This window comes from Acaromyces ingoldii, assembly GCF_003144295.1.
Source record: "Acaromyces ingoldii strain MCA 4198 unplaced genomic scaffold FA10scaffold_6, whole genome shotgun sequence".
NCBI lineage: Eukaryota > Fungi > Basidiomycota > Exobasidiomycetes > Exobasidiales > Cryptobasidiaceae > Acaromyces > Acaromyces ingoldii.
This window is the reverse complement of record NW_020290252.1, coordinates 408,489-434,201: the sequence shown is the minus strand read 5'-3', so window position 1 is coordinate 434,201 and position 25,713 is coordinate 408,489. Positions and strand designations below refer to the sequence as shown.

The window sequence follows — 25,713 nt, the reverse complement described above, 5'->3', positions numbered from 1 at the left end:
GAGGTGAGGGAGATCTGACTTGATGACAAAGGTGAAAGGGAAGGTGTGCCGTGATCCTCAAAGAAGCCAAAAGTACTGTACTGTACATCAAAATCGTTGTTCTGCCCGCCTGGCCCCCAAATATCCAGCTTCGCAGCATCTTTAAGCCTGTGAGTGCGAATAGAATGACGGAGCGTTTGATCCAACGGTTGAAGACGTCGTCGGCCTCGAACCCCTCAGTCGAGACTCGACGATAAAGCCGGGATTCCCCCGACCGATGGTGCCATCAGGTCCTGGACGACTGGGCGATCCAATGCTGTTGCCCAGGCCAGTTGTCCGCGCACTGAATGGCGAGGTATTGTGCCTTGTCTCGACGACAAAAGACGCCCTCTCGACCGATGCTCTTCCTGCTCCCATTTCTTCGCTGTGCGTTGTCTTGCTTCTCCTTCGATATTTGCGCAAAAGTTTTCTTGTGCGAGGCGAGCTAGATCCAGGGCCAGAGCCAGGGCCAGAGCCAGAGCCGGGACGAGGACCAGGAATGGAGCCAGGCCCGGACTGACTACCGGTGCTGATGCTGGCACCAAGCTCAACATTACCGCTCAAGAAAAGCTCAGGGTTCGAGACTGAAGGTCGGGCGACAGGCGTAATGAACGAAGATGTGCTGTTAGACGAGGCTGCTACGTCCTGGAGATTGTACAGCTGTTGCTGGGGATAGATAGGCCGATGCAGTGATGCTTGGTGGTCGGCTGCGTTTTGACCCTGACCCTGAAATGGAACGAGCTGGCTTGTGATGCTTCCATTTGATGAGGATGCGATGGAGTAGAAGCCATGCTCTTGGTGCCTCTCGACAGCGCTTCTTTGATGGCATTCCTCATGGTATTCTTGCAGTTCACGATGACCAGCGTCGGTGTTTGATGAGAAGGAAGATTGTTGATACGCGACTGGAGGGGGGTAGCAGCCTTGGCAAGAGTCAATGTAGCCAGGGAGTGTAGGGCTCCGAACTTGCTGCTGCTGGACAAAGGGCGCAGCTGAAGCTCCAGAGGGGTGGCAAGACATCCTGAGGGACTGTCGAGAAGAAGAGTTCGAGCCTGGCTGTATGGCTGCCGCCCCACCATTCATCGCTCCTCCATGCCCATACTTATCGTAGCAGCCCTGCACGTCCTGGTGCTCACGCTCTTGCTGGTGCGTTTGCTCTTGTTGGTGCTCTCTGTGTTGCTGGTGCTGATATTGGTCCTGCTCTGCTTCCACAGGAGGCCTGGGTGGCGGCGCTTTATACTCCATCGCCCCGTTGAAAGGAGGCCAGGCATCCCCTTCGTCCAGAGGCCGGGGACGAACAGGTGTTTGATGCTCTTCGTCCTCCTCCTCGACTTCAGAGAGCTGGCTGGCACAGTCGCCACAAGATGAACTCGAGCCGGCGAGCCACATCTCGCTCTCCTGGACCGTGCCAAAGGTGACGGTTGAGATATCGACGGCTTCGCTGGTAGGTTTCATCAGCGTCGAAGTCCTTGCAATGCGGTCCTGATCACGAAGTCGCGATGATGAAGCAGCCTTGCTGGGAAGACGATGTTGCTGCTGCTTTTTGCTGTCTTCCCTCTCCTCCTGCTTTTCTTCCTGGGTGCTCAGTCTGGGTATGGACGGCAATGACTGGCTCGCTCGTGGTGAAGCTGAGGATGGCGCACGCGGCTGGATGATTCCAGCAGGCGGAGTCGGTGGCGAGGCGTGCTCCGTGCGCCACTGTGCAGGTGTCATTGATCGCTCTGGCGCTGTGTCTGGGCGCCATTGCCTGCGAGTCTCGACGGTGGTGACCTCGGCCAGCCATTGTTGTGCTTCAGCGTGCTTTGTCGAAGCAGGAGGTGTTATTGTGGTACCGTGCTGCTGGGGCTGCGGCAACTGATAGTGATGCTGCTGTTGGTGCTGTTGGTGCTGTTGGTGCTGTTGGTGCTGTTGGTGCTGCTGCTGCTGCTGCTGCTGTTGATGGAAAAGGAGTTGTTGCTGAGCCTGTTGATGATACTCTGACCAGTGGCTGCCATATGACATCCTCGACGTTCCCGAAGTTGTTCCCAGCGAAGCTCTGCTGGCACTACCCTTTGGCGACGGAGGCGTGGCAGCATCCGGGGAAAGCGGACAACGGGGAGGGGACGTGGGCGAGAGGTGGTATGGACACGAGGCATCAGGCGATTGGTACCCTTCGTGGCTTGGACCGATACTGCCGGGGCCAATGGCGACAGTTACGCTTCCCCCCCGTCCATGGCATGGGCAACCGTTGGTGCTTCCGTGATGGCTCAAAGGCCTTGCGCATGAGGGCAACGGATACAACGTTGTTGCTTGTGGCAGGAGCGTAGGCTGCTGTTGCTGCTGCTGCTGCTGCTGGTGACGATGCCTGTGGTGAGCAGCTCCTTTCTGTTGCTGCTGCCGCTGGTGCTGCTGCTGGTGCTGACTACTGGAAGACCGATGAAACAAGACAGTTTCAAGCGCTCGACTACGGCGACGATGACGGCGACTGCGCTGCGCTTGGGCGTCGACCTGCAACTGGGTACGCTTCTGATGCCGTCGCCAGAAGATCCACAAGCTCCATGCGATGAGGAAGACGAGGGCTACGACGCAGCTGACTGCACCCAAAATCAGACCAGCATTCTGATGCCTGGACCCCGACGGCGGCTGCTGAGGCTGCTGTGAGGTAACCTCTGAAGGCGGCGACAAGGGCGCCAAAAAAGGTGGTGGCAGCAGGTTTGAAGGCGCTGACGACGACGTTGAAGTCCGATCGGGCATTGATGACGCTGGGGAAGTTGATGGTGATGGCGAGGATGACGGAGGAGGCGATTGCGACGGCGATAGCGACGACGACATGGCGAAACGCTAGCTGCTGGGGCAGACGAAAGGTCTGCGTTGCCGTCAAGAGCTCGTGCGGCCAAACGCTCCTCGTTTTTCCACCTTCTTCTCTACAATAAATGCCAGGGACCGAGAGAAAGTGTGTCTGAGTGAGTGAGTGAGTGTGGTATGAAATTGTGTGAGTGTGAGGGAAGAAGATGAAGAAAACGGAGGGAAAAGAGGACACTGAAGGTGAGGGCCCAGCGAGGGGGAAAAGGGAGGAGGAGGAGAACTGCGAAAAGGCCCGCCGCTCCCTCCGTCTCTGTTGGCCGTGTGTTCCGATAGGTGGCTACTCTCGCCCGAAGAGAAGATTTTGCAGGCCGCTCTACTCGGAGAAAGATCGGGGCGAGCGACGCGAGACGGACGTCTGTCAGAGAAAGGAAATACAAAAAGAGAGCAAGAAGCCAAGCCAGAAAGCCAGGGTGGGGAGGAACGGATGGAGGGAGTGAGGGCGAGGGCGTGGGGGGAAAGAAACACGAGAGAGAGAGAGAGAGAGAGAGGCACAAGGGGGGAGGCGGTGTGTATTGTTCCCTGAGCGGCGCGCGGTACATGAAGGCTCGAGCCTCTTCCCCTACCGCGGCCCGCGCTGCCCTAGAAAAATTTGCATCGAGGCAGGGCTGTTGATGAGGACCTTTGCCATCGCTTTAGTCTAAAAGGTACGAGGACGACAAGGAAGATTCCCGAGGACGATCGAGAGCAGCAGGTAAGGCCGGCCTACGTGGCTTCGATCGGTCCGAATGCCTCTCTCTTGCGACTTTTCTAGCCCCCATGCTGCTGTTCACACAATCGCTCGCGCTACTGTTGCCTGTGCTGCTGCTGCTGCTGCTGCTGCTGCTGCTGCTGATGCTGCTGCTCTGCTACTGCCACTTTTTCGCAGGTGCGTGCGCGTGCGCGTGCGTCGCAATCGGCGAGGCAAAACAAGGAGTTTACCGTGAAAAGGGAAAGAGGCGGCGGCGGCGGCGGCTGGTGCGGCGGCGGGGCGTGACCGTGAGAGAGCCCGACCCACGAAGGTCCGTGGTTGGCGTAGACGGAGGTGATTGCTCGCCATGAACCTCCAACAGCGTCCTCTCACACGTGCAGTCTCTGCAAGCTTGAGCATCAAGTTGCTCCTTTATTCGATTCTCACCATCATCAGTTTTCTCAACGTGACTGGAATGGGAGCCGCGCAGAGCACCACCGGGCAACCGGCAATTAAAGCCCAAAAAGAAAGGCGAGAAGGCGACGCGTGGGGTACGGACGGGCTCGCTGCTTTTGGTGTTGATGTTTTTTTTTTTTTTAGATCCGGTTTCACGTTGACACGACGGCCTCTGCCCTCGCTCCTCTGACGGCCGACTCGCCCTTCACAGCATACACACTCGCATACACACGGCCTTTGCCTCTTCGATCGCCCTTTTCTTCACAGCAGCAGCAGCAGCAGCAGCAGCAGCAGACTTGAGGATGTCGAGCGTCAGCGAGTCAGTGCGAGAATGCTTCGGGTCCGTCGTAGGCTCATGCTTTGGCACTCGTTCGTCTGCCCTCGACGACGAGCAACGACAGGGCCTGCTGCGCGACGAGGCACCGTCGTATGACGACTCGGACGCCATCTCGCTCTTGAGCAATATTGCCGATCGCAGCCGACGGCGAGGTGCTGCAAGGGCAAGGCTCAGGGGCACCTCGGTCGCCCAACGTTGGGGTTTGGTCCGGGATGGCCAAGCAATCATGGCGTGTGGCCTCTTTGGGCGTCCCAAAGGCCAGATTGATCAGGGGCAACAGCAGCAACTCGGTCGAGAAGGCCGACGCCACCCACCACACCATCACGAGAGGGAGAGGAGTATCGACAGCGTCGACGCGAGCAGCAGCAGCGTTGGCGACAGCGAGGGGCAAGCGGTAGCCGAAAGTGGCGACGAGGATGCAGGCATGCTCAACGACGACGCCATTGCTGAGCTGAGCCATTCGAGGGAGCAAGAGGGGGAGGAGAGGGAGGAGGGCGGGAAAGGCGACGAGGAAGAGCTTTCCAAGCAGGAGCAGGCTCGGCTTGAAGAAGAGGAAGCCCAAAGAATCAAAGTGGAGCACGAGAAGGCAGCGGCAGAGGCAGCCAAGAGAAAGGCGCAACTCGAAGAGGAGGCAGCCGCATATAGAGTGGCGCAAGAAGAGCAAGCAGCTCGAATGAAAGAAGAGGAGGAAGCCCTGGCCGCGCAGGAGGAGGCGGCTATCGCCAAGGCTCGTCGAAGGGCAGAGAGGAAAGCCGTCAAGGAAGGCCTGGCCCGGATCAAGACAGAGGCGGAGGCTGCCCGGCAGAGCAGGAAGCTGACAGAGGCAGAGGCAGAGGCTGCCGCCGGAGGCTTCGACTTTGCAGAAGAGGGCGCGCCCGAAGACGACGCAGCGGCAGCGGCTTCGATTGCTGACGACTATCACGGCGAATACCAGCATTACCAGCCCGAAAGCGGAGAGTGGTCGCAGGAGCAAGAACAGCAGTACGGTCTCGCTCGCGGTCCCGAGGGCTATGGCTTCTACAACGAAGGTCCGTCGCCACAGGAGCAGCAGGAAGTGATCCACCATCACTACTACTACCATGACCAGCCGTCAACCTCATCTCCCCAACCGTCCCACGACCTCCTTTCCCCACACCAATTCCTACCTTATGACCACCAACAGCAGCAGCAGCAGCAGCAGCAGCAGCAGAGTGAAGAGATGGCCATTGCTGATGAAGAAGAGAACGAGGACGAGGACGAGGACGAAGATGAGGCCGACATTGCTGGGCTGGCGTTTGGCAAAAAGGCAAGACGCCGCAACAACAAGGACCGGGAGCGTGGGGGAAGCTACAGCCAATCGCAAGCAAGTCGAAGCCACGACGGCTCTGGGTCACGGAGGAGCGGGTCCAATGCTGGCAGTAGCAGCCGGTACACGAGACACCGGCAAGATCAGCAGAGGCTGAATCCCGTCCTGCCTTCGCCAGAGCTTCCCAGCAGTGCAGGCAGTGGTAGCAACAGCAACAGCGGTACTAGAATGTCGTACCGGGACAAGCCTCGACGGCACGAGCGGACTGCATCAAGAAGCACAGGTTCGTCATCGGCTGCGGCGAGAGAGGGCCCTGCCTCGGCTCGCGGCGTAGCCAATGGCAGATCGCCAACGATTACAAGTCCCCTCGCAGGCGTTCACGAAGCATTGCCGAAAAGTGACATGGTCGTGGACGAAGCAGCGGCCGATGCAGCGGCTGGAGGATTCGACGACTTTGCCCCTCCGTCGTCCGCGCCGGGTGAGATGCAGGACGAAACAGGTTTCATGGCTCAAAAGCCCTCCTACAGGGACAAGAATAGACGCAGGGAGGGACCCAAGTCTTCCTCTTCGGCTTCTTCGTCGTCTGGAAGGAGACAGGCGGCTATGAACAGCACTCCTTTCTCTAAAAGACAGTCCGATACAGACCGACAGCCAAGTGATGAGCCCGACGGCATCTGATCCCATCTTCTTACACAATCATACCCAAACTTGTTGACTTCAATGCACATATCATCTCTCAATTCCACGAGCATCCAAATGATTGCTATTGAGTCCAAATAATGCCACCAAAGAAGGGACTAGAAAAGCTGGAGTGAAGGACTTTCAGCTCACTTCGCCTCAGCGTCCTCGTCGTCGTCGTCGAGCGCAAATTCGTTGACTGAGAAATCGTCGCCGTCGCCACCACGCAGCAGATCCGCATAGTCGTCGTCGTCGTCTCCCGGTCCACCCTCATCGAGCTCCCTCATGGCCTCGTCTGCCTCTCGCAAAATCATGCTCAGCGTCTTTTCGCTCCGAGCCGACGGAATGGCGCCAGACGAGCTCGGCGAAGAAGGTCCAGTCTTGTCCTTGTCCTTGTCCTTGTCCTTGTTCCTTTGCGACGAGAAGGGCTTGGGAATCGAAAACTTTTTCTTGGCATTTGGCGACTTGACCGGCGACGACTGTGACATGCGGTCCGAGGAGCTGGACGGCGACATGAGCGATGCAGGACCGTTGCCATGGTCGAAACTGCTTTCTCCGGCTCGCGCATGTGGAGAGGGGGACTGGCCCATCGATCCATTGGACGCCTGCCTGCGGGGCACGTCCATTGCTCTCCTTCTCCCCTCTGCAGGACTACGCTCGCCAAAGGACGTCTGGTGGCGAAGATTGTTGCTCGCCGACGACGACCGGCTGGTTTGCGGTGACAGCTTCGCAGAAGACGGTTGCTGTCGCTGCAGGGCGTTGCCGGGGGATCGCGGCGGGGACCTGACAGACGATGCTGATGGCGAGAGGGAAGCGTCCTTGCTGTCGTGCTCGTCTCCTGATCCTTCCTCTCCAATGGCGCTTGCAGCGACGGGCTTGATGGCAGCCGCGGCCTCCATGTCGAGTGGAGGGGGAACAGCAGGAGAGGCAACAGAGGACGAGGAGCGCGACGAGGCAGAGGAGGAAGAGGCGATAGACCTTCGTACATTGGCGTCAGCGGTGGCTGTCGCGGGCTTAGCGGATGCTTCGCTCGCCGTCGAGGCTAGCACGGCGCTTTCTCTGTCAGAAGCACCTGCTGTGCTCGGCTGCTCAGTCGACTCGTCGACAGTAGGAAGCGATACAAGCGCTGCACGGGGTGTCGACTCTTCTTCCCTTGCCTGTCTCTTCTCCTCTTCCTCTCGCTGCCTTGCCCTTTGCTCCTTCTCTTCTCTTTCCCTCCTTCCTTCCTCTTCCTCTTCCGCTTTCTTGGCCTTTTCCTCAGCTTCTCTCCTCGCCTTTTCCTCGGCTTCTCTCTTGGCCTTTTCATCTTGCACTTTTCTGGCGGCCTCTTCCTCTTCCTCCTTCTCCTTCCTCACTCTAGCTTCCTCCTCCTCCTTCCTCTTCCTTGCTGCATCCTCCTCGTCCTCCTTCTTCTTCGTCATTCTAGCTATCTCCGCCTCCTCTTCCTCTTCCTTAGCTTTAGCCTGGACCGCCTTGGCCTCCGCCTCGAGCCTCAAACGCTCTTCCTCCTCTTCCTTAGCTTTAGCCTGGACCGCCTTGGCCTCCGCCTCGAGCCTCAAACGCTCTTCCTCCTCTTCCTTCGCTTTCGTATCATCCTCCCTCATCGTCCCTTTCGGACCTCCTCCTTCTTCCTCCTTGTCCTCTGCCGTCACCTTGGCTACTTCTTTCTGCAGCGGCGGCTCCTCCTCCGCTTTCTCCGCTTCCTCCGCTTCCTCCTCTTCCTTGACAACGATGGAGCTGTCTCCTGTCGCCTCGTTCTGCTCTCCCGGTGATGTATCCTCGACATCGAGTGATATCAGCGAGGCACGGCTCTGCCTCTGGCTGCCATAGCCCTTCTCCTTTGCTCTCCTGGCGACGTCTCGCGCCGCCGCTTCGCTCCGGGCCTTGTCTGCCACGCTACCGGCCCTCATGAGCCGGTCGCCCCCGGTTCCCAAGCCCAGGGGCACGGTGCCGTCGAGCAAAAAGGCCTCTGCCTCTTCGTCGGTCATCTTAATGTTGTCTCCCAGGCCAAGACTGGCCATGAGTGAGTCGAGATCCTCTCGTCCGACGACTGTCTCCTTTGCGTCGGTGCCAGACGCAGTCCTCGTCGTCGACATGGCTGCCTTGAGGTCATCGCCCCTCGAGACAGCTTCCCTGAGCCTCTGCGACGAAAAGGCCCTGGAGGTCACCGAAGCCTGTGCCTCGGCTGCCAGCGCCTTGGACGACGTCGAGGCCGGATTGTACCTGGCATGGACCGGCGAGCCCTTGCTCCCTTCAGACTCGATCCTCTGCCTGGGCGAGGTGACCGAGGGCGCGCGCCTGTCACCGCCACCGCCACCGCCCATCTTTGCCAGTCGGAGAGGTTTAGTACCGGCCTCTGCAGAGGGGATGTACGTTCTCGGCACCACCGGACCACCCTTTGAGTTTCCCAGGCCTAGCGTACCAGGATACTTTTGCGACTTTTCCTCGGCGGCCTTCTCCTGACTCGATTCCTCGGTGGGCTTGGAGATGTCGCTGTTGTTCTCCTTGCCAGCTTCGAGGATCTCACTGATCTCCTCTTCGGTCAGATCCAGGTCGTCGATGCCGAGGCTGGCCAAGAAACGCTCAGCATCGGCCTCCTTCCTCTCTCCCGAGCCAGCCGGCGCGAGCGGAATCGAGGGACCTGCTGCCCCTGCGCTGGGCGCGATTGGGCCAGCCAGCCTAGGCGCTCCTTGCACAGGAGTGCTTGTCGTCGTCGTCGATGTCTTCCGAATACTCTCATCCCTAGGGGCCCGTGTCACTGCCGACCCTTCCGTCTGCTTCTCTTCCTCCTTCTTCCCATCGGCCACGGCCGGCCCTACAGCCAGTCCCGAAGCAGCCTCCCTCTTGGCACGTTCGACATCGATATTTAGAAAGAGGTCGAGCTCACCAAATTCGACGGCCTCTTCGAACTCCTCAAAGGTGCCCCTCCATTCATTGTGGACGAGCACGCCGGGGATCTGTGGGTCCTTTGCCTGTATGCCGTACCTTTGTTAGCTCCTCTATCGCCGGCATTCTTGTCTGGAAAACACCCCTGGGTCCACCCTTCCTTTCATAGGCATCTGTGAGAAACGCACCTTTCGCCGCCATCGGCTCTTGGCTGCTTCGTCTGAGGCGAGGTCGTGGTAGATGAAGGGGACCTTTTTGATCTGGAGCACGGACACGAAACGCTCGTGCCGGTGCCGGACCTTGTGGTTGCTTAGAATCGATGTGCTGAACAGCTCCACCACTGTCGGCACCGCTGCTGCCGCCTCCGTCATCTCTCGCTCTCTCGCTCTCTCTTTCGTCGACGTAGTGTGGGTTCTCGAGCGCGCTCCTGGGAGCTAGCAGCGTTCGCTTGAAAGGTGCACGCACTCTACTTCTACCTAATGGAAGGCGAGGTTTAGCTGCCTAGTGGGCCGTCTATAGAAAGCTTAAAATTCCACGTGGCATTTCCCCGCGCGTCCGTCGTCGCCCACTCCCCGATGCATCGATCGCAGCTTCTCGCAGCACCCTGGGCCGATGAAGCAGCATTCAGCAGCCAGTAGCCGAAGAGATGAACAATAGCGCAAGGTGAAGGCAACACAGTGCTGGAGAGAAATAAATGCGATTCTAGGTCCTAGATTTACTACATCCGTGACTACTACGGCGATTGTTACTACTGCTGAGTGCTTTACTTGAACTGGCTCTCGGTCACACCCTTGCCCATGGCCGCCGTCGAGCTGATACCACCCTGGACGTCGGTCATGAGGGTGTCGACGTAGTTTGCGCCCGACCTGTGGGGAGAGAATAGTTTGTCAGTCTCGCATACATTGCTCAGAAAGACGCCAAGTCTCGATCACTTACCATTTTTGGTGCGTCAGGACATCGCAGCCAATGGCCCGCTCCTTTCGCTGTACTTCCTCGACGTAGGCCTTCATGCCCTCCTTTGCAAAGCCCTTTGCAAACAGGTCGCTGATGTAAGCATTGGAGTGCAAGCCGGCAAGGGTGATGAACTGCCAGACGAAGCCGAGCTTGCCCAGGTCCCATACGTAGCTCTTCATCTGCTCCGTCGAGAGCTTGGCGGCGTCCCAGTTGAAGGAAGGCGAGAGGTTGTAAGCCAGCCACTGTTGGGGCCACACCTTGTGGACACCCTCGGCAAACTCCTTTGCCTGGTCCAGGATGGGCGACTTGGTCTCCATCCAGATGAGGTCCGAGTGCGGGGCAAAGGCAATGGCGCGGTTGACGGCGCACTGCGTGCCGCCCTGGTACTGGTAGAAGCCCTCGCGGGTCCTGGGAGCGTCCCAGTCCCAGTAGAAGCCGCTGGCCTCGTCGACGCCGTGCCTCTTTGCCACCTCTCGCGCCTTGCGGTTGCTCAATCCGTTGCTCTCCTTGAGGAACGCGTCGGCGTTCTTGCCCTTTGCCTTCAGGTGGTCGGCCACAGCGTGGGAGAAGAGCTTGAGGCCAGCCTTTTTGGTCCAATCGTCCTCAATCGCCTGGAGCGCGGCACCGTCCTTGCCCTCGCGCTGAGCCTCGTTCATGAGGTCGACGAGGGGATCAAGTGACTTGTTGGTCGAACCGAGGATGAAGGGGTGGTCGCGCTCGTCGACGTTGGAGGTGAGCAGGGTCGCCGCCTCCGAGTCGGTCCTCGCAACGACGAGGTTCTCGACACCCATGATGTCGTACTGGTAACGGATCGCGACGAGACGGTTGATGTGCTCCGAGATGGGCACGAGGACCTTGCCGGCCATGTGGCCGCACTTTTTTGTGCCTGGGGCCTGGTCCTCAATGTGGATGCCGGCGGCACCCTTTTCGACGAAGAGCTTCGTCAGCTTCATGACGGCCGTCAGACCACCGTGGCCCGTGTCGGCGTCGGCAACAATAGGGCGCAGGTAGTCAATGTACGGCGTCTTGGATCGGTCCGCAGCCGAAAGCGAGAGGCGGTCCTGGCGCTGCTTGCGGTCGTGGAAGAGCTGGGCCATGAAGAGGTGCTCGACCTTGTTGGGCACCGTGTTGTAAGGGTAGTCTGCCGAGTCGATCAACGGCTGTCAGGCACCACTCCTATCAAGCTAAAACAGCAGCAACCAACACTCACCTGCAAGATCGGGACCGGGCTCGTTGGTGCTGCTGGCCGTCGACGACGACTGCCAGCCGGAGACGTAGACGGTCTCGAGGTACTTTGCCATCTGCGTCACCTGGACCGGGTCGAGGGCGCCGTAGGTGTGGCTGGGCGTCTTCTCGGCGAAGCGGTTCTCAAGCAGCTTCCAGAGCTTCTTGCCCTGCTCGTTGGAAGGGTAGACTTGCTTGATGGTGCCGCGCTTCGAGACGACCTGCTCGGCCGTGTAGGGTCGCTTCGTGTGCGCCCATCGCGGCTCCTTCCACCACTGCTGGACCGACTGGACCTCCTGCTGGAAGATCTTTTCCTCTTCGGCGACGTTGTAACCCATTTGTGCTGTTTTGTTCTGTCCTTTTGGTTTTTTCGGGCGACAATGAGAAAGGGAGAGGAAAAGAGTCGGCTTGTGCCAGGCAGGCGCTATATATGCTGGAGTGGAGTGCAGCAGCCCACCCCCTCGTTTGAAAGAGTGCACCGGCTTCCATCCACGATCACTACCGAATTTTGTTACTTGTCAATACAAAAATTAATATATCATTATCGATCTATTGCCTCAAAGCCGTTGAATCCGATCCCGGTAGATCCGTAAATGGTCACGTGGATGTAAGCATCCCATGACTGCAGCATCACCCTTCTCGCCTTTCACCCATAGATTCGCTCCTCTCTGCCGCCGTTCGCTGCTGCCTCGTCACGGCAGTGGAGCGCGGGCTTGTGACTCAGCTCAAGAAGAACAAGAAATGGGCTGAGCAGGCATTAGCAAGCATGACTCGATGCGATGCCTTGGGACATGCCTGCCCAAAACCATAACATACAGTATGCACAGCGGCGAAGTGGATAAGAATGGGTATTGCTGCATGTACATGTCTATCTTCTACTACTGCTTGCTCGGAGAAGCCTCGGAGAATCCTGGTATCGTCTTAACATCTGCCAACTACGCCACGTTCAGCGAAGCCGTCCGGCCAAAGGACCCAACGGCAGACTCACCGTCCGCAGATGCCGTCTCCTAGCTGCCCCAGATTGCGCTCCAGAGTGACTGCGCTTTTGGCTCTTGCCCTTGGCCTGGAACCTTGGTAGGCGAGCCCGCCGAGGCGTCGGTGCTCGTTGATGAGGTGCTTGCGATCTTGGCGAGCGTCATCGTTGCCGTTGCCGTCCTCGGCGCCACCTCTTCCTGCAACGGTGTTTGCGCCCGTCCTTGTGCCTGATCCTGATGCACAGCTGCCGAGGATGTCGTTGCTGCGCCAGGAGACTCAGCGGGCGGGCTTCTCGACATCTGGCGAGGGTAAGCGTTGGGGATGTGGAGTGCCAATCGACGCTTCTTTGACTTGACGGCCAGCAGCCCTCCAGCTCGGCCACCCCCGCTTCCCCTGGCTTCCTCTGGTGTGTTGATCCCTTTTTGCATTCTGCTTCGTGCTCTACTGAGATCGATCTGAGAGAAAAGAATCTTAGCAGGAGAAATGGCTTTTTATAGCGAGCAGGCTTCTGCCAATCTGGGGCAAACGCGCCAAGCCCCAGGCGGTGCCCAAACACGAATAGAACAATCTGCTCCTGTCAACCTCAGTTCTGCACGCCGGTGACGCAACGCGCGGATTCTTGGCGCTTAGCAAAAACCACGTGGCGCGCGTCCTCCTAACGCCTCGACCCGATGATGGCCACGGCACTGTCTCGAGTCTCTTCCAAGCAAGCTTCTCATTCACCAGAAAATTCTCATACACGCCCGGAGCTTGGGTGCGGGAAGAGAGTAGATCAAAGTGGTATCTGTGCAAGACTATTTTCTGCAGCTCTCTTTCTCGGAGGTGACGTCGAGCGGAAGGGAGGTCAGGATCTCGGATGTCGGACATCCGTTGCAATCACGGAGGTGACCTGAAAGCTTCTCACAGTCTCCTACTGGCTATAAATGGTCGTCTTTCTTTCCTTCCCTGCAAATGTATTACCCATCAGCTGAATGAGCAAAACGACAATGGAACCGCGACCATTCGAGATCCAAATCCCTCAGGCCAAAGTCGACTCGATCCTCGACCGGGTGCGAGGCTTCAATTGGCCTGCGTTCAAATCGCCCGAAAATGATGGAAACTGGCGGCATGGGCCTCCTACCCGGTTTATGAGGCACCTTTGCCAGCATTGGACCAGTGAAGACTACGATTTCAGGGAGAGAGAGAGGCGAATGAACCGTCATCCGCAGTTCAAGGCGAACATCGATGACATTGACGTGCACTTTGTCCACGTGAAAGGCGACAAGGATGACCTTCCACCGCTGCTCCTCCTTCACGGTTGGCCCTACTCCTTTTACAGTCTCAGTAGCCTGGTAGAAAGTCTCCGACACCGATTCCATCTAATCGTGCCGAGCATGCCCGGCTACCACTTTTCGACCGCGCCAAAGACCCCCATGGGCCCGAAGGCCATTTCTCACGTGTTCCACAGGCTCATGACCCAGTCGCTGGGCTACCACCGCTACTATGTCCATGGCGGTGATTGGGGCTCGATGCTGGCGGACCTTCTAGGTCTCTACCATGCCGACAGTGTCCTGGGCGTGCACTTTACCCAGTACAGTGTTCGCCATTACGACGCCGCCGCTCGGGACGGTCGACATCCCGCCGATGCAGACGCCAATGAGGTATCATTCGCCAAGCTCGAGTCAGACTGCTGGTCAAGAGGGCAAGGCGCCTATGGGCAGATCCACGCATGGAAGGCAAACAAGCTGGCTTATGCCTTGGCTGACAGTCCGGTTGGCGCAGCGGCCTGGATTCTAGAGGCCTTTCATGCTTGGGCGGACCTGTCCCAATCTCCGTCGCAAGCTGCGCTCCTGAAGAGCGAAGGAGGCCCATTCGATATCGACAGTCTCATCGACGAGGTCATGCTCTACCTCGTCACCGATTCACTTCCGTCGTCGCTGTGGATCTACACTGGCGAAGTTGTCGAGGCATCCAACCTGCTTCCCAAGGGAAAGAGGGTCGAAGTGCCCTGCGCAATCCTTGCCCTTCCCGACCCCGTCTTTCCAATGCCGCCCAAAAGCGTCTTGGAGAGGTCACACAATGTCGTCAGGTATACCAGAAGTGACCGAGGGGGCCACTTTGCATTCTACGAGGTTCCGCAAGTGCTGGCTCAGGACATCTGCGACGCTTTTACAACGCCCTAGGACGACAAGCCTAGCGATCTCTCATGCGATCTGAAGCCGGCAAAAGTTGCCGCTGCACCAGACGAATCGGGACACGAAGCGAATCTACTCTTGATAACCCCCTACATCTTGACTTGCTTTCCTTTCATGGGCATCATCTGCTCCCACACCACCGAAAGAAGACTATTTTCTTGAGACAGACTTGGTGACCTCTGCTCTCCTCCAGTTCGTGAAGCGACAGCGTTCCCAAAGTGAGAAACAGGCACAGTTGGACGCTTCTCGGCAAAAATCGTTACCTTTGCCTAAAAGACGGAAGATAAATACCCGGAAGTAGTATGTACAGTACGTACTGTACAGTACATAGTAGTGCTAGTACCAGTACGAAGTAAGTCGTCTGGTAGGGAAAGGGTACATGCGTGTGCAGGCAGGGTCAGCAAATTTCATGAGGTGCATGCGGCCGTGACAAGGGTGTTTAAGTAAGGGGGTATGAAAGATCTAGTACGGTACAAATTTCTCAGCCTTTCCGACCCTTGGCGTTTAATCTACCGCCGCGTACTGTGCTTTACAGCAGAGGGCCAATTAAGCGCATGTCAATGGCGCGGCAAGGCTAATGAAAGACCACAAAACAACGTACAGAGTAGTGAAGCAGTTTAGAGGCGAATGTGAAGCAGTCGGGCAAGTCCGATGACCGAGGAAACAAGGGTGCGAAAGTGGAAGGGAGCGAGGAAGGCGAGCGTAGGGGCCACCTTCTTGCTTTTAAGCTCAGCTTAGCGTATTAAGGTACTACTACTCTAGCTGCAGTGGCGCTATGTAGAGTGAAAAGAAGTACTGATGTATGTGAATTCTCGTAGCAAATTCGAGTGCTGCTCCCGATCTGGCAAATCAAATCAAGTTAGCTCGAATCCGACATCAGCACCGATTTTTCTCTTGCTTTGTGTAGCGCAGGCTGCCCCCAGCCCGCAGTCCGCGGCAGGCGAAGCAAAGCTGGACAGGCAAGGAGACTGCACTAGCTACCACCGGATTGGCGACGGCACAACTCTGCAAGACCCAAGCTAGCGTTGGCTTGAGAAGAGCAGCAAAAAATAACGCTCACTGCGCCTCAACACATACCGATGCACCCTAGAATTCGACCCCTGCTCCATCAAGGTTTGCTCGCTCCTCTCGCGTGCATAATTAATACCCGTTTAACATGTAGTAGACGAGGCCGGCTATATGATGTGAAATCAGCGCAGACGACTTTCTACAATTACGTTCTGCTGTTGCGTCTTTCCTGTTGCGTCTTCTTCCCCGAATGAAAGAGCGTCCATGTCGTTCTCTGCTGGTCCTTGCATAGCAGGTTCAAACAGGCAGTTGAGCCTTTCCTCAACGCCTCCGCAAGAGATTTTCAGATCTTTGTGCTTCCGTATGCAGTACTTGCTCCCAAGTTATCCAGAAAAACAAGGACATGATACTCTTGAAGCCAGCTTCCGAATTGTCCTGTCGTCTTGCATGTCTATTTCGGTACCACACGGAAAATCAGTGCCCGAGAAAAAAGGAGCTTAGAATGGCGCGGTGATGTTTAGTCTGTTGCTGCAAGCGAGGAGAAGACACAATGATGGGAAAAAACGGAAAAAGGGGGGCGGGGGCGGTGAGGGGTGTAGCGGCTTGCCGCGAAAGAAAGAATCACGAAGGCAGTCTGTCTGTACGCCTGCATCTCAGAGAAGTGGTAGGGAGAGTCGCCTATCTTGCTCTGCATGTCACAGATGCCGCCGCTCTTGGTTGCCGGGTTGCTGGTTGAGTCGTGAAGGGAAAGTGATATATATTGGCCCTGTACATGGCTTTCAAGTGTCGAACGCACTCCCTCGTTTCTCCTGTCCTTCAAACCTCACCTCATCACCCCATCATCTCATCACCTTACAGCACTCCTACCCTCACTACGCACCGCCGACAACCCCTTGACAAAAAAGATAGAACGCAATGGGTCCCGCTGGAGTAGATCTCAGTCTCGGTTGCATCTTTATCGGCGTTGTTCTCAACGTCTGGCTCTACGGCTTCTCATGCGTCCAGGTTTACATCTAGTGGGTGGAACAAGAAACCTTGTCTGGCAAAGGGTGGAGACTGATGATGAGGTCCAGCTTCCTCCGTTTCAAGGCAGACAAGGCTTGGCTTCGTTCGTTTGTCGCCCTTCTCTTTCTCCTCGACACCCTCAACACCGTGCTCGACCTTCATTTCCTCTATGACTACCTCATCAGCCACTTTGGCATGCTCGAGTACTCTGCTTTTGCAAACTCGACCTTTGCCGCCGACCCTTTTCTCGTCTCGGCCATCGGCCTCATGACCCAACTCTTCTTTGCCTGGCGTGTCTACCGCCTCACCCCAGGTCGCTGGGCATGGGTCGTCCCGACGATCATCGCCCTGACGGGAATAATGAGCATCAGCGGCGCCACCTGGACGACAATCGAGGTGACGAAAGTGAAAGAATTCGCCAAATTCCAATCTTTCCAGGTCGCTGTCATCCTTTGGCTTGCTGGCGCTGCCATCTCCGACACGATCGTCACGACGTCGCTCATCCTGACACTGAAGCGCTCAAAGACTGGTTTCAGCCAAACCGTAAGTCTCCACGACAGAAGATTCCAGGGATGAGCAGAATCAAAGCTGATAACATCGTCTATCCAGGACGACGTCATCACCAGGCTGATTCGCGCCACGCTCCAAACTGGTGTGCTGACGGCGTCCTTTGCCATCATCGACTTAATCCTCTTCCTCGCCAGCACCACCACGCTCCACCTCATCTTCAACCTGCCCTTGTCAAAGCTCTATGTCAACTCGCTCCTCGCGACGCTCAACGCCCGCGCCTTTGCCACCAACAACGGCACTGCGCGCTACCTCTCATCGGCCTCGAGCGGCAACAATCACAACAGCACGAAGAACACGCGCCACAATAGCCACTACTACCTCCGACAGGCTGAAGACGGACAAGCTCAGCGAGGCTTGCAGACCAAGGAGAGCTTCAACACGGCCGACGAGAGGAGGTCCAGCGACCGCCACCGTCTTGCTGGCACCAATGGTCAGCCTGTGTTCCACAGCGATGTGGAATCCAATGCCGGTAAGAAGGTCCGAACGACCAAGAACTTCTTCGCCTCCAAGATCGGCGTCGGCGCATTCAAAGGAAATCGAAAGGAGGAAATCGAGATGCCTCACCACCGCGACCAGCAGACCACGTCGGCCGACAATGGCATCCACGTCCTCACAATTCACGATCGCTTCGAGGAGGACGACCCCTACACTACTCCGCCCCCTTCGGCAAAGGAGGCAGGTCAGACAACCAGCCGCCCTACCAATGGCCCCAGCCAGCCCAGCAGTACGTCGGTCAGCAGCGCGGGAAAGGCAGCACACCAAGACGATGACGAGGAGATGATGGTGCACGCCTTGGCGCGTGGCACCGATACACCGGCCTTGGAGGCGCCGCGCGAACAGACGCTCACCTCGCAGAGTTCGAACCGCACCGATGAAAGCCTGCCCATGCACCGCTCGGGACCCAGCGTCGTCTCACCAGCGAGGAGGCTGAGCATGGCCATCGAGCAGGGCAATCCGCCGCCACACCCTTACACCAGCGGTTTCTAGTCATGTCCGTCACTGCGCCCGTTCTTCTCAGTCGTCTTTGCGCCTTCTTGTCATGCTGCTTTGTATATCTTCCTGTTTTCTTTCTTCCATCCTGAAGTCCTCAGTCTTACTGTGACTCGTATCACCATTTGCCATGTACACGGAAAGCACCAAGAGAGTTATGTGATCATTAGACGTTGCTTCGTCTACAACTTCTCGGCCATACACTACAGCCAATCACATTACTTGATCAGCTTACAGCCTGCTCTCTTCGCCTGACTTGACAAGACTATGCGGGCCGAGATCGTTGATGGTCCTGCAGCCCGCCAAGGCTGCATTCATTTCAAAGTCGGCAATGAGCGACTTGAGCACGGCCTCGACGCCCTCTTGACCCCGACATGCCAGGCCGAATGCATACGGTCTCCCGATGCCAACGAGGTCAGCTCCAAGCGCGACGGCCTTCATGATGTCCGCACCGGACCGGATGCCTGAGTCAAACACAATGACCGGTCGCTTCGTGTCCTTTGGCAGGCCTCTGATATACTGCGAAATGGGACCGAGGGCTTGTAGGCTCCCAATAGCCCCGTCAACCTGCCTTCCACCGTGGTTCGAGACCCAAATCCCATCAACGCCGGCCTCGACGGCCCTGGCGGCGTCGGTGAGCGTCTGCACGCCCTTGACGACGATGGGTCCGTCGCCCCACAGCTTCCTAATCTGAGCCAGCTCGGACCAGGTGCGTGCCTTGCCAGAAGTCAGGAGCCCTTGGGTCGCGACGGAAAGGGCGGCCTGCTGCACGTCGTCGGCCGTGGCGCCGTCGCGAAGGGGCGACTTGCCCTCACAGTACTTTTCGACAAAGACGGGGTCCGAAAAGAGGTTTGCGCAGCCCATGCCTTTGATGAAAGGGTTGTAGCCCTAGAAAGAGAGAAAGAGAGGACAAGGTTAGCCTGGTAGAGGAAGTTCCCACAGAGTGGAGCTACTAGCACGCACCGCATCGATGTCTTGGGGCCGCCAGCCAAGGGTCCACGTGTCGAGGGTGATGACCAGGACCTTGTACCCGGCTTTCTTCGCTCTCGTGATCAAGCTCTCGGTCACGTCGTCGTCGGAGGGCCAGTAGAGCTGAAACCAGGCCTCTTCGTGCTGTGACTTCTCCATGACGACTTCCATGGGCGTGGAGGTGGCGCTAGAGAGGCAAAAGGTGACCTCAACCTCCTTGGCCGCCTGAGAAGTAGCGACGTCCGAGTCTGGATGGAGCTGCCCTTGGACCCCAATGGGCGAGATGATGAGCGGATTCGCAAATGTTCGTCCAAAGATTTCACGCTCGGTGCTGAACTCTGAGAATTCGACGCCAGCCATCATTCGAGGGACTTTGCAGGTGACACACATTGCTCTCTGGGTCAGCGGCCGCCGCCCAAGATCACCCCGCCCTCTCAAAACACAGTGTCATCGCTCACCGATCTGGTAGGCATCCAGAGCCTTGCGATTGTTGAGCTCCGTGCTCTGCGTGCTGGCGCTTCCGTCGACGTAGAGAAATGCCTCGGAGCTCAGCTTCTGCTCAGCCTGCTCGCGAAGCTTGGAATAGCGGGTCGTCAGATGCTCCGTCTTGCCCTGCATGAGGGCGTCGAGGAAGATCTGCCGCATGTACCCGTTCTGCATTGCCCCTGTCAGTCCTGTTCTCGCGACCGGAATGCCACCCATCTCGCACGCTCACCATCGACATTTTGCTTGAAGAGTCGCCCTCGCTGTGAAGTCGACAATAGCAGCCTTCTGAGAGTGCGGGGGCGCGCCTGACTTGGAAAGGCTGGACAGGACTCCACTTCCGAATACCGACCGACCGACTGCAATCAAGGACGCGCTTAAAAGCTCGCTCGGCCGAGCGTTCTACTAAGTGAGAAGCCATGTGGGATTCGAATTTCGAGCGCGTCGCCATCCCAGTTCAGCATGCCTATGACAAAGTGATTTTCGCTCCAGAAAGGTGGAATACCATCAAAATCCCAATCCTAATCCTAACCCCAACCCTAACCCTAACCCCAACCCTAACCCTAACCCACCCTAACCCTAACGGACCTACCCCTAACCAGCGCCAACCTTCTAAGATCTAGGGAATTGGGATCAGCCGAAATCTAGCATTCTCTCGGCCGACGAGAATGACAGAAGTCAGCCCAATGACAAAGTGTCGGGCGAGCGAGTTTTTATGCGCATCCCTGCAATCAACCTTTGCCACATGGCCCTATTTTCGTTAAAGTAAGGCTGCGACGCGTGGGTCGCGTCGTTGTGAGCGAGACGAACACCGTTCACCTCTCGCTCGAGATCGAACGCTGAAAAAAGGGAGGATAAAAAAAAAGGGGAGAGGCGGCATCGTCGTTGGTCTGCATCGGACTTACAACCTCGACGTGGAGAATAGCCAATTTGCCAGACGACGATGAATGGCAGCAGTGCGGCCATGCCGGCAGCAGCGGTCGCAGGAGTAAATGCTGGCGCTGGCGGTAGCAGCAGCAGCAGCAGCAGCAGCAGCAGCATCCTTACCAACACCACTGCGGCAGCACCACCACCACCAGCGACTGGCCAACCGCCCACAGTGTACCTGGCCACGTATTCGTCGGTGCCCGTGTACGAATTGACGGTGCGCGGCATTGCATGCATGCGCCGCCGTGCCGATGGCTACCTCAATGCGACGCAGATTCTCAAGATTGCAGGCATCGAAAAGGCCAAGCGGACAAAGATCTTGGAAAAGGAGATCCTGACGGGCGAGCACGAAAAGGTGCAGGGAGGCTACGGGAAATACCAGGGCACATGGATCCCGCTCAAGAGGGCTCAGGAGCTGTCGGCGCGGTACAATGTTGCCCATCTGCTCCAGCCCTTGCTCGACTTTGATCCAGCGACGGCGGCCAACGTGCCTGTGGCGGGACCCAGGAAGCGACCGAACCCCAACGCTCCTTCGGCGAGCATGTACTACCGCACTGGGCCCGGCGCTGCGCAGCTGGCCGCCGCCAAGGGAGCCGTGGGTACCTCGCCACATGCGACGCCAGCCTCTGCATCGCCGCAACCCTCGTCGGGCCCAGGGAGCGCGAGCGCGAGCGCGACGGGGCCTAGCCACCTCCAGCCTCGCTTCCTCACCCTGCGCCCACCGTCGGACCTCGACGCGCCCTCGCCCTTTCCCAACATTTTCCCACCTGGCTCCACGGCAGAGCAGAGGGACACGCTGAGCGGGTATGCATCCTATGGCTACACCCCCCAGGGCATGGCTGCCGCTGCTGCTGCTGCCGCTGCTGCCGGCGTACCCAATGCCACCACCGAGGTCGAGTCTTTTTCGAGAGCATCAGCGACGACGACGACGACGACGACGACGACGAACAACAACAACAACAACAACAAGAGGGGCCTGGACCAGGTCGACCACACCGAGGACGAAGAGCTGGAGCTGGAGCAGAGACGGGTGGACAAGAGGCAGCGGGCCGAGCAGGCGGCCGCGACGGGACCGTCGCCAGTCAAGGACCTCAATGCCCTGGGCAGGAGCACGTCGCCCACGTCGGCCCTGCGAGGCGTGCGGCCGCCGACGAAGCTGCACCGCGTGTCGCTGGGCCCACCAGACCACCTGCGCAGCCTGCAGCTGGCCGGCACCCGCTTCGCCGACCGGCCCCAGGTGATGCGCGAGGGCGACGAGGGCGAAAAGAGAATGCACAAGCGACTCCAGGCCCTCTTTGTCCATGTCCACCACCAGGCGGTCGCGCACGACGACAACGCTGCTGCTGCTGCAGACGCCGCCGCCGCCGTCGACGTTGATGCGACAATCACGCCCGCCCACCAGCGCGCACTCGATGAGCTGCTGCTGGAGCTGCGCCACGATGCGAGCCTCGCTGGTCACCATGCCCTTTCGGGTGCGTCTGCCGCTGGCAATGGGCCAACGGCGGCGGCGGCGCCGCTCGCCAATGGGGCCACCGTCGACATGGCCGGTCCAGCGCCGTGCATCGACCTGGTCATCGACGACCACGGACACTCTGCGCTGCACTGGGCCAGCGCACTGGCCAACCTGGCCCTCGTCAAGACGCTCGTCGCGCGTCCTCCCTCGAGCGGCGGCGCCAGCCCCTTTGCGGGCAACCATGCCGGCGAGACGCCTCTCCAGCGCTCCGTCCTCGTCATCAACTCGTACGACAAGAGCACCTTTCCCGTCCTGCTCCAGCTCCTCGCACAGAGCCTGCACACGCGCGACTACCGCCGCCGAACCATTCTCCACCACATTGCCCTCGTCTCTGCGCTCCAGGGCCGCGGCAAGGCCGCTCGCTACTATCTCGCCTGCGTCTTGGAGTACATCAGCCGCCATGAGGGCGGCCGCTTTGCCAGTCTCGTCGATGCCCAGGACCTCGACGGGGAGACGGCGCTCGGCATCGTGGCCCGGGTGGGCAACGCAAGCATGGTCAAGATGCTCCTCGACGTCGGTGCACGCAAGGACATTGCCAACAACCTGCGCATCAAGCCCTCCGACTGGGGCATCGAGGCGCTCGATGACGACGATGCTGCGACGGCCGTTGCTGCCGTTGCTGCTGACAAGCGCGACCGGACAAACAGCAGTGCAAACGAGGTCGTGACGAGCCTGACGCAGCCTCCAAGGGCGCCCGTGCAGAAGAGCAAAGACGTGCTCGAGCAAATGACGACGGTGCTCTCGGACCTCGCCGACGTGTTTCAGAAGGAGCAAAAGGACAAGGACGAGGCCTTTGAGACGGCCCAGAAACACCTGCAGAGTGCCACGAGGGAGCTTGCGACGAGGCGGCGGCGCATCAACGTGGGCCAGGCCCAGGTCGTGGAGCGCGACGAGGCAAAGATGAGGCGCGAGAACCTGAGCAGGTGTCTGCGGGCCGAGATGGGCTACGAGACCGTCGACGAGAGCAGCGGGCAGCAGCAGCAGCAGCAGCAGCAGCAGCAGCAGCAGCAGACCCAAGAGGACGAGACCACACAGGTCCTCATCGCCCAGTGCTTGGCCTTTGAGACCGAGTCGCAATCGAAGGAGAAGAAGAAGGCGAGTGGAGAAGACAAGGCAGCAGGCGACATGAGCGTCGATGAGGATTCTCTCGCGCCTGCCGAGCGCTTCAAGGAGGAGGTGCCCTTTGAAGAAGGCTCGCAGGATGCCCTCGTCAAGCTCCGCTGGCTCAAGCGGTGGTACGAAAGTAGTGTCGAGGAGCTCCAGAGACGCATCCACGACCTCGAGGGCGCCAGTGCCACGAAGCTCAAGCAGTGTCGCAAGGTCGTCGCAATGTGCTGCAACGTGTCCGAGGACAAGGTCGAGGGCATGCTCGACGAGCTCGTCACCGCCATCGAGTCGATTGGCATGGAGGGCGTCGACCTGCCGAGACTGGCCGGATTCCTCTCCAAGGTCGGCAGGGGCGTGGGCGGCGCTGGAGGCGGCGAGGCCACCCCCTCGTCGACCCAGCGGCAGACACTTCCGACCTTACCGCCGGCGACGGCTCCACCGGCCAAGGCAGCGGTTGCCTAGACATTCCCCTCAGCATCTCTCTCTCCTTCTCTCCCTTTCTCTCTTGCTTTTCTTTAAACTGTACTACGTATGACGTTTCTCTTTCTCCCTTGTCCTCTCTCACGGTGGCTACCTGTCTATCTATTCTACTATTGTATGTTTCCGCACCTTGACTCTCCCCCTTCCTCACCGTGGATGTGGTTCGCAATGGAAGACAACAAATATAGGCGAGACTCGACTTTGAGCAAAGGGGGGAGATGAGAGGGCGTGTCTCATTAATGCGCGTCGGCGCTGCTGCACCGAAGACGCGACCGACGACGCGACCCGAGCATAATTAGACTAAAAGAGAAGGAAAGACGACGATCCTATTTGAGTGTGCCCCTTTCACGGACCCAACAACAACGTCAATGGCGGGGACGACAGGCAACGGAGCTCGAAGACGAGCGGGAGCGTCGTCGGCGGCGATGAGCCGCGCCGCGACGGCGGTGCTCTGCTCGATGCCCGTGCTCGTGGGGCTTGCGCTCGTCGACTGGTCTTCGCTGGGCCGCGCCTCGTCGCTCTGGACGTGGCTCATCACGCCGCGCTCGCAGCGGAGACCGCACAACGCCAAGAGCCTGCTCGCCCTGGCCGTCTGGGTGCAGGCCGCCCCCTTACCGATTGCGCACCTCGTGCTGCGCCACGCGGCCTGGTCGCGCCCGCTCCGCATCCTCCTCGCACTCGTCTCCATCGTGCTCCAGCTCCGCATCGCCTATACGCACTGCTTCGACATCGAGCTGCAGCCCGCCACGCCGCACGAGTCGGCCATCGCCGTCGAGTATGCCAACTTTGGACTCTCCATCGTCAGCCTCTACTCGTCGGCCAGGGTGCTCGAGTGGGCACTTGTGAAGCGATGCCGGCTCAACAGCGCCAGGGGCGCGTGGCGCGGCGGCGTTGTGCGGGGCATGGAGCCCGAGGGGCACATCACCGTCGATGACGGAGCGCAGGCCGCAACAGACGAAGCAAAAAATGCTGAGAAGGAGGCGGAGAAGAGGAAAGAAGAGAAGAAGAGAAAAGAGAAGAAGAAGAAAGAGAAGAAGGAGGAGGGCGAGGAGGAGGATGAGGATGAGGGTGACTTACCGTCGACATTTCCGGGCAGCCGCGTCCCGCTCGAGCTCGCCCTCTGCCTGTCCTTTCGCGGGCTCGGGTGGGCGTGGGGCTTGCAGTCGCCTGCGGGCCGACCGGCGCTGGTCGTCAGCGAGCAGATCCAGGCCCGCGATGGCAAGCCGCCCTCTGCCTCTGCCAGCTTGAGAAAGCGGCGGGCGATTACAAGGATGCTGCTCAACGGCCTCATGCTCTTGGCCATCCTCGACGTGTGCGACTCGAGCATCAAGAGCAAGCTCCTCGGCGCCCCAGACGGACCCCGTGGCGGCTCCATCTGGGCCTACCGTCGCGGACCGCTCGGTGGGGCGGGGCCCTATGTCATCAGCGTCATGTTTGCCCTCGTCGTCATCATTCCCATGCAGATTGGCTACAATCTCGCCATCGCCGTCCACCTGTGCATGAGCAGCGCCGACGACGCTGCTTCTATCTTGTGCAACTGGCATCCAAACTTGTACAGCAGACCGCACACAGCAACGTCGCTGCGTGCCTTTTGGACAACGCGATGGCATGCCATGTTCAGACGCTCCTTTCTCTTCTACGGCTACCGGCCCGTCTCGGCGCTGAGCCGTGCCCTCGGCCTTGGTCGCACATTCGAAGCCGCGCTGGCCACGCTCGCCGTCTTCTTTCTCTCGGGCATGCTTCACGAGGTCGGACAGGAGGGCATGGCCCACGGTCGTTTGGGTCACCTCGATGCGGGTCGGTATGGCTTCGGCGCAAACAACTTTGCTGCGACGAGATTCTTTCTCCTCCAGGGCGTCGGTTGCATCCTTGAGAGCCTATGGGATAGGGCAGAGGCGCAGACGGGCCCACTGGTCAAGGGAGCCAGAAAGAGAGCCGTCCTGGGCTGGCTATGGACCTTTGGCTACTTGACTGCCACTAGCACCATCATGACGGATGTGAGTTTTCGAAGGACGCTATTGCAGCAACAATGACCAGCTCATCTGTCTCTTCACCCAGGCCTGGTGTATCATGGGCACGGGCACGACGATGACGACGATGCGCCTTACTGCAAAGGCCGTTACGCTGCTCTCGAAAGGGATAGATTCTTTCGTGCTTTTTTAGACG

General features: G+C 58.6%; 11 protein-coding genes across 11 annotated transcripts; 5 read left to right on the top strand and 6 right to left on the bottom strand.

Annotated features, from left to right (window-relative positions):
• Nucleotides 1-141: 141 nt before the first annotated feature.
• Nucleotides 142-2,826, bottom strand: FA10DRAFT_288525 (hypothetical protein; the record flags this gene model as incomplete). The annotated part of the gene is made up of 1 exon (XM_025524210.1): nt 142-2,826. One exon carries the CDS (start codon nt 2,824-2,826, stop codon nt 142-144), a length of 2,685 nt encoding a protein of 894 aa, XP_025375015.1.
• Nucleotides 2,827-3,576: 750 nt separating this feature from the next.
• FA10DRAFT_176842 (hypothetical protein) lies at nt 3,577-4,006 on the bottom strand. The gene has a single exon (XM_025518275.1). The coding sequence runs from the start codon at nt 3,944-3,946 to the stop codon at nt 3,626-3,628; it is 321 nt and encodes a 106-aa protein (XP_025375014.1). The 5' UTR covers nt 3,947-4,006; the 3' UTR covers nt 3,577-3,625.
• Nucleotides 4,007-4,145: 139 nt separating this feature from the next.
• On the top strand, nt 4,146-6,358 carry FA10DRAFT_269098 (hypothetical protein). Its single transcript, XM_025522615.1, has one exon. The coding sequence runs from the start codon at nt 4,285-4,287 to the stop codon at nt 6,280-6,282; it is 1,998 nt and encodes a 665-aa protein (XP_025375013.1). The 5' UTR covers nt 4,146-4,284; the 3' UTR covers nt 6,283-6,358.
• On the bottom strand, nt 6,327-9,645 carry FA10DRAFT_303901 (hypothetical protein). Its single transcript, XM_025525297.1, has 2 exons — nt 9,357-9,645; nt 6,327-9,254 (listed from the first exon to the last, which is right to left on the bottom strand). The coding sequence occupies exons 1-2, from the start codon at nt 9,537-9,539 to the stop codon at nt 6,432-6,434; spliced, it is 3,006 nt and encodes a 1,001-aa protein (XP_025375012.1). The 5' UTR covers nt 9,540-9,645; the 3' UTR covers nt 6,327-6,431.
• Nucleotides 9,646-9,890: 245 nt separating this feature from the next.
• On the bottom strand, nt 9,891-11,721 carry FA10DRAFT_269096 (isocitrate lyase and phosphorylmutase). Its single transcript, XM_025522614.1, has 3 exons — nt 11,333-11,721; nt 10,105-11,263; nt 9,891-10,034 (listed from the first exon to the last, which is right to left on the bottom strand). The coding sequence occupies exons 1-3, from the start codon at nt 11,682-11,684 to the stop codon at nt 9,932-9,934; spliced, it is 1,614 nt and encodes a 537-aa protein (XP_025375011.1). The 5' UTR covers nt 11,685-11,721; the 3' UTR covers nt 9,891-9,931.
• A 613-nt stretch (nt 11,722-12,334) lies between these two features.
• On the bottom strand, nt 12,335-12,869 carry FA10DRAFT_269095 (hypothetical protein). The gene has a single exon (XM_025522613.1). The coding sequence runs from the start codon at nt 12,747-12,749 to the stop codon at nt 12,354-12,356; it is 396 nt and encodes a 131-aa protein (XP_025375010.1). The 5' UTR covers nt 12,750-12,869; the 3' UTR covers nt 12,335-12,353.
• Nucleotides 12,870-13,307: 438 nt separating this feature from the next.
• Nucleotides 13,308-14,483, top strand: FA10DRAFT_262267 (alpha/beta-hydrolase; the record flags this gene model as incomplete). The annotated part of the gene is made up of 1 exon (XM_025520113.1): nt 13,308-14,483. The coding sequence occupies one exon, from the start codon at nt 13,308-13,310 to the stop codon at nt 14,481-14,483; it is 1,176 nt and encodes a 391-aa protein (XP_025375009.1).
• A 1,581-nt stretch (nt 14,484-16,064) lies between these two features.
• On the top strand, nt 16,065-18,305 carry FA10DRAFT_269093 (hypothetical protein). Its single transcript, XM_025522612.1, has 3 exons — nt 16,065-16,519; nt 16,577-17,051; nt 17,118-18,305. Exons 1-3 carry the CDS (start codon nt 16,419-16,421, stop codon nt 18,063-18,065), a joined length of 1,524 nt encoding a protein of 507 aa, XP_025375008.1. The 5' UTR covers nt 16,065-16,418; the 3' UTR covers nt 18,066-18,305.
• Nucleotides 18,300-19,761, bottom strand: FA10DRAFT_262265 (FMN-dependent alpha-hydroxy acid dehydrogenase; the record flags this gene model as incomplete). Its single annotated transcript, XM_025520112.1, has 4 exons — nt 18,300-18,956; nt 19,032-19,408; nt 19,496-19,691; nt 19,753-19,761. The coding sequence occupies 4 exons, from the start codon at nt 19,759-19,761 to the stop codon at nt 18,300-18,302; spliced, it is 1,239 nt and encodes a 412-aa protein (XP_025375007.1).
• Nucleotides 19,762-19,986: 225 nt separating this feature from the next.
• Nucleotides 19,987-23,740, top strand: FA10DRAFT_269091 (hypothetical protein). The gene has a single exon (XM_025522611.1). It carries the CDS (start codon nt 20,464-20,466, stop codon nt 23,527-23,529), a length of 3,066 nt encoding a protein of 1,021 aa, XP_025375006.1. The 5' UTR covers nt 19,987-20,463; the 3' UTR covers nt 23,530-23,740.
• Nucleotides 23,741-25,158: 1,418 nt separating this feature from the next.
• On the top strand, nt 25,159-25,688 carry FA10DRAFT_269090 (hypothetical protein; the record flags this gene model as incomplete). Its single annotated transcript, XM_025522610.1, has 1 exon — nt 25,159-25,688. A coding segment is annotated over one exon (422 nt), but the record flags the coding sequence as incomplete, so codon positions are not given.
• Nucleotides 25,689-25,713: the final 25 nt, after the last annotated feature.